This window comes from Electrona antarctica (assembly GCF_951216825.1).
Source record: "Electrona antarctica genome assembly, chromosome: 22".
NCBI classification, from domain to species: Eukaryota; Metazoa; Chordata; class Actinopteri; order Myctophiformes; family Myctophidae; genus Electrona; species Electrona antarctica.
Window position 1 is genome coordinate 24,749,525 of NC_136805.1, and position 11,802 is coordinate 24,761,326.

The 11,802-nt window shown below is 41.8% G+C and overlaps 1 protein-coding gene across 1 annotated transcript in view; it reads right to left on the bottom strand.

The window, feature by feature from the left end:
- Nucleotides 1–424: 424 nt before the first annotated feature.
- rnf40 (ring finger protein 40) overlaps nucleotides 425–11,802 on the bottom strand; it is a 20,230-nt gene continuing 8,852 nt past the window's right edge. The window contains exons 10-20 of the mRNA XM_079493321.1: nucleotides 11,314–11,493; nucleotides 10,523–10,658; nucleotides 9,763–9,884; nucleotides 8,283–8,545; nucleotides 7,828–7,945; nucleotides 7,353–7,502; nucleotides 4,618–4,830; nucleotides 4,051–4,176; nucleotides 3,576–3,716; nucleotides 2,806–2,907; nucleotides 425–2,082 (exon numbers count right to left, since the gene is read on the bottom strand). Of these exons, the coding sequence (XP_079349447.1) occupies nucleotides 1,906–2,082; nucleotides 2,806–2,907; nucleotides 3,576–3,716; nucleotides 4,051–4,176; nucleotides 4,618–4,830; nucleotides 7,353–7,502; nucleotides 7,828–7,945; nucleotides 8,283–8,545; nucleotides 9,763–9,884; nucleotides 10,523–10,658; nucleotides 11,314–11,493 (1,728 nt within the window). The 3' untranslated portion in view covers nucleotides 425–1,905. The remainder of the gene's footprint in view (nucleotides 2,083–2,805; nucleotides 2,908–3,575; nucleotides 3,717–4,050; nucleotides 4,177–4,617; nucleotides 4,831–7,352; nucleotides 7,503–7,827; nucleotides 7,946–8,282; nucleotides 8,546–9,762; nucleotides 9,885–10,522; nucleotides 10,659–11,313; nucleotides 11,494–11,802) is intronic.

An 11,802-nucleotide genomic window follows, 5' to 3' on the forward strand; every position in this document is an offset into this window, starting at 1 on the left:
GTTTACAGCAGACCCGTCTTTTAACACGCTAGAATAGAGAATAACATTCAAAGCCCCACCCTCCAGCTTTTTCACATTTTTACTTGGATGGCAAAACCTATGTAGTCTGGAATTAATAGTGTTCTCATTGTTATTACCACGCCTGTCGACGTCATTCACTGACTGCTGCCAAAAAACACAAGTATCTGGCATAAGTCTCTGCTCTGGGTCCCATAGAGTCATAGACAGAGTAGAGGAACAAAATCAGAATATTAACTCTAAAGAGGGAATTTAGCAAAACGCTATTTGCACTTCACGTAAACGTATCGGGTATGCCTAAATTATAGATCTACTCCAAACAAAATCTCGTTATCTCGTTTCGCTGGTTGCTATCCACAGCGGTTTCCTTATATTTGATAATCCTTTGTTTGAGGAAAAAAGAAAATCACATTTGAATATTTAATGTCCTTGACGCAGAGTCGAGTTACAAATGTCTGGGGCTGGGGTGTAGTCTGTTCCACAAAAATGCAATAACAAACCCAATGAACGCTCGCCATAAGTGCAATCATGTTGGCTCCTTTTCAAAATTACACTGAGCCAGACAACACTGCACAACAGATTAGACCTGCTGCGCGTGACATACAAATATCACTAAGCACAAAGGGAAACCGGTTCTAATTTATTTATAACAGGTTATGTGATCATATGACTCAAGAAACACAGCCCACTCATTATCAATCAAAAAATATTCAGACATACATTATTCTCACATTGCATTGAAATCTAGTGTAAGTGCTAACTCTTAATTTAACCCTAATGCATGATAAAAAATAAAATAAAAAGTTTCTGAAGCCTGGAACGTTTTATGTAATGTTACAGTGTGAACTGCCTTTCCCACAAGAACTAACGTCAAACAGACGCTAACCAAAAACCTATTAAACAACTCGCATCATCTGAACAGAGGGGGAAAAAAACTGGGTTCGTCAGTTCAATTAAAGCAGAACCATGTTGTGAAGCAGATGTTTTTGTACTTAAATGTCACGGATAACCTTTGGTAAAGTGGTCTAGGAGGACTTAGGGCAGCACAGCCCCACTAAGGACAGCCATATGAGCTGAATTTCCACTGCAGTGACTTCATCAGTAATGAGCCACTATAAGCTGCAGATGTTGTGTCAAACTCTCCAGTGGGCGCCATGGTAACGGAATGAACACACAGCGAGGATTCTTGCCCAAGGTGATCCAAACACTTCCGTATGTGCTGAATTAGTGCCAGACTAAGCCGGACGACTCTTGGGTATTGGCGGTACTGTTAACAGATTCAGTGTAGGGTTAACTCACAATTATAGATTGCATTCTTATGCTTTTGTATAATGATGATTACATGTTTAAAACGTATGCATACATTCCAGTGCAATCTGAAACAGACGGTTACTTGGCACTTTAAGAGCAGTTCCAACTGTATTGAATTCATGAAATTAGCTAAATCAGCAGCACAACAGAATCCAAAAGTCTACATGTTGTTAATCAGTCATGTGCCACCCATCTCCTCCAATACATAAACAAATAAAACGAACCCAGTCAGTTAAAAGTGAAAGATGTTTAACATTGGCAAGGACTGCAAAACAAAGACAAGACAGAGAAAGAACAGTGCAGCGCATCCACATGTACAGTAGGAATATCACTGTATGCACAAACAACTGTGTTTTATTAACTATAGCACAACACTCTCACTCAAGTCAAAAGTCTCTCGTCATCCGTTTGGTTACCAACTGGTAATGATGCAGTAGAACAAGTCTTTATCCGATGAGAGCGTGCGTGAGAGGGGGGGTGGACATCGAAATGCCTACATCCTCAGTTCATTTGTCTCCTCTCCTTTGGTTATGTCCACCTACAATTCTTTCCCCCTCTCCTGTCTCTCTGTGTGAGTTAAGTGATGTATATGCGGTGGAAATCGTTAGCTCCGAAGGCGCAGTTGCACTTGGGGCACTTCCTCTGCCGGGTGTCGTAGCGCGTCTTCAGACACTCGTAGCAAAAAACGTGGAAACACTTGGTGAGAACCGTCTCCTTGTCTCGCGTGTTGCAGCACGGACAACGCAGCTTAGCCTGGATCGAGGCAAGCATGAACAAACCATTATTTACAATGGAAATAAGCTCTCTGGCGTTCTTGTGTTTGATCCTTTTGACAGATATGTACAAATGTTTATGTATACACATTCTTCTGTCAATAAAAACATCAATCAATCAAACCCCTTTTCAGCGGACGGTAACGAGGGAAACACTACTGATGACAAAATAAATACAGTGAGGTTGACATTTTCTGGTGCTGTGTGGAATACCTGGCTTATAAAATCACACTGCAAGGCTAAATGTTTTATTAAGCCATTTTGACCTGAGATCAGATTCTAAAAATGTCTTCTACATCCTGAGTTTTCTGAAAAAGCTATGTTTCTGTGTCAGTCGTTCTTCGATTTTTCAAAAATAGCAGACCTACAAGCTCGTAGCGCGCCACTCGGTGGCGCGCTATGAGCTTGTAGATCTGCTATTTTTCCAATAACTAAAGCATAACATAATGCTAACACCAAAATGGGTTAAACTCAAACGTGCAATGGAAGTAACAAGGGTGATGCACACCCCTCATAGTGGCACTTCATCATGGGGTGTATTGATTGATGACTGGACAATGTCAAACACAAAAGCAACACATCCCTGGTTCAATTATGACTGTAGAATTATGCTGCATGCCTTTCTGCCCTCAGTGTCCTGTCTCTCTAATAGCTCTTCTAAATAAAACAAAGACTGTTCCCAATCTTTTACTCTCACGCTCACCTTGTACTGGTTGATCTCTTCCTGCAGGATCTCATCAGCGTCTGTGTAAACCTCCACCTTCTTCTGTTTCTCCAGCTTCCGTCTCAGCCTGGACAGATCCTCCTGGAAGACAGATGTTTTTTACAGTCAAAGCTGCCGTTTGCTCCAGTTGTTGCTCTACTTTCGCAGTAAAACACTTTGAGTTGCAATAAAATTGCTTTGAGTTGCATTTGCATTCTAGTATGAATGGTGCTATGTGCAATTATTATGAAAAATCACACCCGTGTGAACTGAGTGGTGCAGTGGACACAGACATTGATGTTCCTTGGAGTGGTTGCACCACTCAAAAAGGACCATTACAGCAAGCGCTTACTCAAACCCACTTTAGAAGACTAGTCCTCGCTAGGTGCCGTATACCAGTGAAGTTTTTTTATTTCACACATTAAACTGTACAGTGAGATCATGTTACAGTAAAAACAACAATAAGGCAGTAAAAGAACGAACATAAAGCAGTAAAATGAAGATAAAGTATAAATGTCAATTTTAATGAGGAAGAGCAAGTAGAAAAGATCACCTCTGGGATACATTATGAAACAGGAAACATAATACATCAGAGCAGTGATTGGAAGGTGCTCTGTGTTGGTGGATTTGCCAAAAGACTAAATGACTGACATGTGTTGGCCACATGCCTTTGTCTGGCAGCTACTTGGGGTTTCTTTCCACTTCATGTGTAGTTGTAATCTACAACTCTTGATGAGCGCCTCCCTGTGCCTAGAAGACGCCCAACGTACCTGTGCTCGCTTGAGGTTTCCAATCTCCCTCTCACGGGCGCTGCGGTTCTCAGCCACAGAGACCTGGATCTCCTTAAGCTTGGCCTGGGTGTGTTCCAGCTGCACCTTCAGGTCCTCTGCCAGCTGGGCAGCTTCCACTGCCTGGAGCACAGAAGGAACAGGATACACTTAGTGGAAAATAAATAAATAAATACTACCAGAGGCTAAGTGATTTGGTTGCCATGTTGAACATTTACGTTTAACTCACAACTATAGATTCACTTTACTTGCCACGTACAGTATCAGGTACATTGACTCGTCTTGGTGACATGGGTGCAGAACATAAGCAACACTCGCAACATCATACTGGCAACAGGAGCTCAGTGAGACTGGTTTGTAATCTGGAATAAAACCTCATTCTGTGCTGGTCTTTTGAGTGAGCCAGCAGTGCACATGGCTGAAAATCAGTCTGACTCTTGGGAGTTCTCCAGCATACCTTTCTCTTGTTGGATTCCACTGCTTGGGTCCGGACTCCCAGCTCCTTTTCCAGAGCAGCCAGTGCGGTCTGGAGGACACCCTCTTTCTCCTCTAGCTTCTGTACAACCAGCAGCTGGGCGTCCACCTGTGACAGACAACCACATTAAGTCAAATCAAGTTTACCACATTTAAAAACATCCAGCGTTTGACCAAATTGCTGTCCAATATTAAATTAAGCACTTAACCACTTTTCGAACAATTTATCAAACTTTGCCTGACATGCCCAAAATTTCAATAGAAAAGATACAAGTAAAATAAGATGCACAGTAACATATCTTGGTTTGTGGTCAGACCAGTTACTACTTAAAAATATATGGTACTGCAGGATATTTTACAATTACATAATTCAACGATAGATTAAAACATTTAAGCCCTCAGACCCTTGTTGGTGTCTGGACAGAGAAACACAATGATAAAAGGTCCAATGGTAACCCAGGATATAAGTAACTGTTCGATGCTTCTGCACAAATATGGATGCCGTTATGCCCCATCCATCTATCCCATTCCTCTCCGTGGGTCTCCTAACCTGGGTCTTGAAGGTCATGACCTGCTCAGCCAGCTCCTCCTTCTCCTCCCTCAGCAGCTTGTAGATCTGGTTGGATTTGATGCGCTCGCTCATCAGCTTGAAGTTGGCATCGTCCTTTTCCCTGAGCTGCTGCAGCAGGCGGCTGTTCTGCTCCTGCATGTCTTCGAACGCCTGGCCCGTCACGTCCATCTCGCTCAGCAGGGCCTCCTCCTCCTGGAGACACACACACACACACACATAGGTATCCGTGATAAGAGTTTGTTTGTGCTGTCTGTGTGTGCATGTGTGTAGGGTGCTTTAGCGAGCAAAGATTATTATTATTTTTTTAGGTGAGAGGGTCAAGAGAGCGAGAAAAAAAAAAAGGGAGTGCCTTTGTCTGAGCTTTGTTGGATGCGTGTGAACGTCAGTTTAAGAAAGAATGAAGTCTGGTTTTCATAACCATAAGATAAGAACAACATAAGGTTGATTAGGGTAGGGGATTGTGATGCATTTACAAATGTATCTTAGGGATGGGCTAGGATGACAAGCAATGAATCAAACTGAGCTCATTGAGACAGACATGTCTCAGTGGGGACTGCTTTACTGTAATAATAATTAACTAGTGCGAGGAAATATATCAAGACTCTGATATGAGGTGGAATTTTAAGACCCTAATGCTAAATTCAATACAAAGCTTTCAAATGTGCTTACGCTGCTCGTGGCGGTATACCTCTATGCTTTACATGAGATGTAAAGCATAGAGGTAGACTGTTGAACTGTGAAGTACTTAATGTTGGCATAGATGTCTTTGGTGGGACTGTCACTGTGACAGGGGTGTGTGGAACACAAAAGTATGCAGATTTTGCAGTTGCACATGCAGCACACAAGAAGAAATCTCCACCCTCTCCTCTCATGAACATTTGAATCTTTTAAGTGACTGCCATTTAACACGTTATTGTAACTAATGTAACAATCTGAGATACTTAGATACCCAAATGTTTGATGGATAAGAAAATTATTTAAGTGGTCCCAACAATCAGGGAAACCGGAATCTCCATTAGAATGGAATTTTGTGTCCTGAAAAATAAATGTTCCTGTTAATCTATTAATAATGAGTCAATGGACACTGGGGGAAAGACTGGGCAAAGAAAGACTATCCATGGTGCCTTTACTGGCTTGTAATATAGATGACATGTAAAATACATGCTTTAAAGGAAATCAGACTCCCACTCAATCCTCTACATGTGATAATAATCTGCTAATCTCAAGTGATGTCAAATTTGAGAAGGTCAAGAGTTGAATGAATATTATAACAAACAAAACAAAAACTGCAGTGTGGGCGTATCAGACCATGTGTGAAACCTGCATTGTATTCAAGACAATGTCTTGACTCAAACACTCAAATATTTTTGGAATGGTTTAACGTCACCAGGGTTGTAGCGCTGCCACAAAGTTTACAAAGGATTTATTTTAATGGCAGCATTTAAAAGTGCATGCTGTATTATTTAATAGTTCTGCGTTAACGCCATCCGTCAAGGGTAAGGTCCTATAGCTTCTGTGATGTCCAAGTTGTGATTTTGTTATGTGGGGCCACTGGGGGCCCCACATAACATTTTGCTATGAGTTGATTGACATGGGTCTGGGGATGGACTGATGCACATAAAGTAGGCAGAGATTACCGGCCCGCCAGGTAGACCCGAGGAGAGAGACAAACGAACAGGGGGACCTGGACAAGTTAGTTTATTATACATCTTGTTAAATAAGCTATAGCCACAGGAACGATTGGGCTCGCTGGGCGAAAATACTCGAGTCACTCTTCTGAAACTGGTGAGATCATTCGTCTTATATTTATTTTGTTTGTTTCTTCCTTTGGAATACATTAATTTGCGGCCCAATGGATCCAAGAAGTCCTGTCTATGTTAAAGTTGGAGAGAATTAGGTATAATGTCCATGGCTCACGAGAGAAGTTTGACAGAACCTGGTCTACGTTTATCTCATACGCTGAAAACTTTACATTCCCCTAAGGGGCAGACGAGGGCACCATTGGGGACTGGATTAACGAGACCGGAATGCACCTCCTATCCGAGGATATGATTGCTGGTGGCGGTTACTACCATTATCAATACTACTATTGACTAACAGTATTTGCTGTGTATGTATATGTGCATGTATATGCGGGCGTATATATATGCATGTATATATATTTTTTCTTTTTACGTATATAGTTAATCAGTTTTTGTCCCTTTTTCTTTTATTTTTATCTCCATTTTACTTTTTATTTCCATTCTTATTTTTGTTCTGTCTGTGATTTTGTGTGTTATCTTATTGATTATATCCATTTTCAATTGCGTATATATATATATATACATACTCTATCTCTACATCTATGTTTGCTGTTTCTGGACGGGGGGAGGGGGGCGGGGGTGGGGTACAAAAATAAAAAATTGAACTGTTTTTGACTGAAATGCTTGTCTGTAATAACCTGTAAAAAGGAATAAAAACAAAGTAAACACAAGGAATACATTAATTTGGATTACTTTCGCTTCTGGGGTGGATTAAGTTTCTTTTGGATTTCGTTTGCTTTGGAGGGACTTTTACGTTCGGGAGGGATCTCGTGGAGAAACAGACATTGTTTTAAAACAGCCACGGAACTAATCGAGACAATAAGCTTGTGTGTGCGAGTGCGTGCGTGAGATGCGGACATTCGATCGGCTCATTAATTTTCAACCTTTCTTTGTGTTGTTAGCTAAATGTACCTGCTTGGTGGCAGTGAGTTTCTTCTGGAGGTGGTCGATGGTCTCCTCTGCTACCCTGATCTTCCTCAGGGCATCTTCATCGGCCAGCTTCTTGCTCTCCTTCCTTTCTCGCTCCTCCAGCTCCCGCACACGCAACCTCAGCTCATCCACCTGGTTCGTTTTGATATGAGAGGAACATGCTTATCTGATGCAACGTTTTAGATACACACACACTTCAGCTTATTTGAAAGCTTGTGTATGTACAGGTCAGGTCTAAGTATATATTTATGTGTATCCCCACTGAAACTCCTTTGCATCGCTGTGTTATTAGGATGTCTTATCTCACAAAATTAACTAATTTATTAACTAACTATTAACTAATTTAATTAAATTAAGTAAAACAGACAGTTTTGGGTCAATAAATACGGTGACAACACTTTTCAGTTATAGAAGCCCTGCTGTGATGTGGAGTAGATTCTGAAGAGCAGTGAGAAACCTCAGCTTTGGACTTGCGTTCGGCTGCCATCAGCTGGACTTTGTCCCTCTGCTCTTTGGGGGCAGACTTGTACATGTCCAACAACAGCTTCATCTCCTTCTGGGACTCTTGGGCTTTCCTGAAGCAAAGCAAGACAGAGAGCTACATTTGCATCATAACACAAGAACAGGGACACACACTAACCAAATAAACAAAAACACATTTATTCTCAGAAAGTGTGTGTTGAAGTGAATTGTTAATGGGCAACGTGGCGCCCGCTGGCCTAGTGGTCCAGGCGCATGCCAAATATAGGCTCTGGCCTGACAGCACGTCACGTGTTCGAGTCCCGTTCATGACGACCTTTGCTGCATGTCTCTCCCCTTCTCTTTATCCCCCTTTCCTGTCCGTCTTCACTGTAACCATCAACAAAGGCACAAAAGCCAAAAACAAATCTTAAAAGAAAATGGGCAACGTACTTGAGCTCAGCTCTCAGCATTTTCAACGTGTCAGAGTCCTTCCTCTTCAGCTCCTCGCTGCGCTGCCTCTCTCTCTCGCGCTCACGTTCTCGCTCCCTCTCTGCCTCCCGCTCCCTCTCGCGAGACCGCTGCCTCTCCAGCTCCTTCCTCCTCTCTTCCTCCTCCTCATGCTCCTCGTCCTCCTCCTTCTTCACGTCAGTGCTGTCGCTCGTCGTGTCCTCCAGGATGAGGACAGTGGCGATGTCTCCACTCTGGCACCGCAGCTAGTGAGCAAAGCGTGAAAAAACCGACCACCACAAACTGATTAAGCCATTTAGACCCGAGGACGCATCTGTGTCACCTTATAGCATTTAACCACGTTAACCATTATTTTAAACTTTAGCTGTTGAAAAATAGCAGATCTACAAACTCGTAGCGCGGCAAACGAGTGCCGCGCTACCAGCTTGTAGATCTTCTATTTTAGAAAAATGGTAAAAATGTGACGCAAATCTTTGTATATATATGTTCTTTCACAGTGATTTTAACTAACATATTTGCTTCTGGTCCCCGACTCCCTGAAATAACATTTTCAGATGGGGGTCCGCAGCCAAATACATATAATTCTGGGGGTCCTTGACATTAAATAGTTTGAGAACCACTGATATAGAAACATAAGGTTTTTCATCAAATTTGTCATTATTTAGAAGATATTTTGTAGAATCTGGTCAGACCTAAATGGGATAAAGCTCCAGACGCAACTGTCCAGAATGGGACAACAAGGCACAACCAACTTATCAAAATATAGGGAAAGACAAGTAAACATTCCACTGCTCGTAGACATTACCATTACACACCCATTTATTTATCTAGCACATTTTATACATACTTGTACAAGTGCTGATGCACTGAGTCATACATAGGAGTATGTGACAAATAAAATATTTGAAAATGGGACCTCCCAATTCTTACTGCAGTTGCTAATTAGATGCGTATTGTGATTTTGTATGTATTTTGAGTATTGAGATTCAATATTATTCCTTGCGATCTTTTATTACTTTAACCATGGACGACAGTTCTGATGTATGATGACCAAAGAAATATCATAGTAATTATATTTCAATCTTAAATCCTAACAAATAATGTTGGCAGGGAAACCAAGAAAGAAAAGAGATAAGCGTGTCCTACTGTGTGTGGACTGGAGCGCTAGACAGAACACATCTTTTTATAGATCATTAACAGGTCCATCCTATACCGTTTCTTAGTAGGGCAATATAATCTTGAATCTCAATGCAAATTTCATAAATAATCATTGAATATCAGCATGAACAAAACATTTCATTAATGTTTCAATAAATACAATCACCAGGACTTAATAATAAAGATGGATTCAGCCCTACTGGTCAACGACCCATGCTCCTCTACCGTATAAATACAATGACCAGGACCTAATAATAAAGATGGATTCAGCCCTACTGGTCAACGACCCATGATGCTCCTCTACCTTATTAATCTCCATCTGTGTCTCTCGCAGCTTCCTCTTGTAGCGCTGCACGTCGCCTTTCAGCTGCAGGTTGTGGTTTTGCAGACTGCTGATGAGGTGTCTCATTTCTCTGTTGATGGGCCCTGAGAATAGCACAGTGACGGTGAACCCTGATAAGGACGATCAATCCACTTCGAGTCACAGTACTTTATCGGATATTGTAAAAGACGAGCTCAGCTGTTTGAGTGACAGGTTCAATGACACTATAAAACGGTAGGTGATGCAACGCAACACAGTGAGTGCACTCGTACAGGCAACATCCTCGATTACATGTTACTATCAAAGGCTATAAAATACACCCATCATTCGATACAACAACTACTTGCTAGGAACCTGATGTTGTACATTTTCTTCCCTCATAGGTACAGCATACACATATCCAAGGATCCTTTTAAGTCGTACTAAATTATATAAACCATGGCCATGCCCTAGGTTGCAAGGTTGTAATTATAATACTCTGCAAGGTTATTATAATAGGAGCTTAATTAGCTCCTATTATATTAACAACAGTACAATGTTAGAAAGCAAACAAATGAAGATCAACCAGGGGTCCATATGCCCCATCTGGACAGACTACCAGGAGTATGACAACCATGCAGAAAGCCTAGCTTGGTTCCCAACTTCCCATGTATGTTCGCACTTAAAATACCAATGATGATCTTTGTCTTCCTTCCTAGCTTCATTGACTAATGCGAGGAGGCATTTTGGACGATTAGAGTACCTGCTTGTTCGTTGGCTGCCAGGTTCTGCTCAAACTCGATGCGCAGCATCTCGTACTCTTTGCGCACCTGGGCCAGCGTGTCCTCAAGCTGGATGACCTCAGTCCTCAGCTTCTTCTGAAGGGACAGCTCGTCACTCTGGACACAGAGACAGTAAGACATGTGTTGAGAGTACGCAATTAATGCCATATGAACACAGTGCTTAATGAAAGGGCCAGGAAAATGTCAGTGTTGCCTTTTGGACTTCAACACGATCGTCGACAGACTAAAAAGGGACATTCACACACTAGACTAGACGTGATGATATCTAAATTGTATTATAACTATTTTAGTTCTCCATATCAATAATTATAGTATTCTGGCATACCGGTATCTATCTTTCATATAGATATTTCAATCTCAGCCGATTTTCAGAAATTCCTGATCGAAGAGATAATTTAAACATTGAAAGCAGCAACAAAAAGGTGGAGTTGAGAACCAGTGTACAGATTGTATCATTGAGCTGTTTGTAGATCTGCTATTTTTGGAAAATTGTGAAAATGTGGCGGAAATCTTTGAATTCTTTCAGAGAAAACACTTCAAATTAAACGCTTTTAACTCAAAACTTTGCTTCTTGGGGGGTCCCTGGAACATCATATTTTGAGATGGGGGTCCGCGGCCAAATTCTCTGGACATTAAATAGATTGAGAACCACTGATATAGAAACATAGGTTTTTCAGAAAACTGTCACGATTTAGAAGACATTTGTAGAATGGACCTCAGGTCTAAATGGGTTAACCCTAAATGAGTTTACCTCCATGTGTTCGATCTGTCGGAGGTGAGCGTTCTTGGCTGTGAGCAGCAGGGTGCGGGCCTCATCCAGCTGTGTCTTCACCCCCAGTGACTCGCTGAACAGCAGGGAGAACTGGGACTGGAGACACTTGAACTCTGGGGTCTCCTTCACCACCTCCTCTGGAATGTTGCGCAGGTCCATCTACAGGCAGGATGGGTTGGGGAAACGTATTGAGACCTCCCTTTCGCCCACCAACATTACTGGAATGTCTTTGAGTGAGGCACCGATTCCCAGAACTGATCCAGAGGTCTGCAGGTGAGGTGACACTGCAATATGACCTCTCTAATGAAATGCAAATGTGTAGGAAGCTCTCTGTGTGTATTGTGTAATCATTGTAAGTAAATTCTGTGACTTCTTTAGTTCACGATAGTTTGCCCTGACAGATATTGACAACCTTCATAAGACTTAAACAAACCTGGAAAAATCAACATATTCTGGCGGTTAACCACA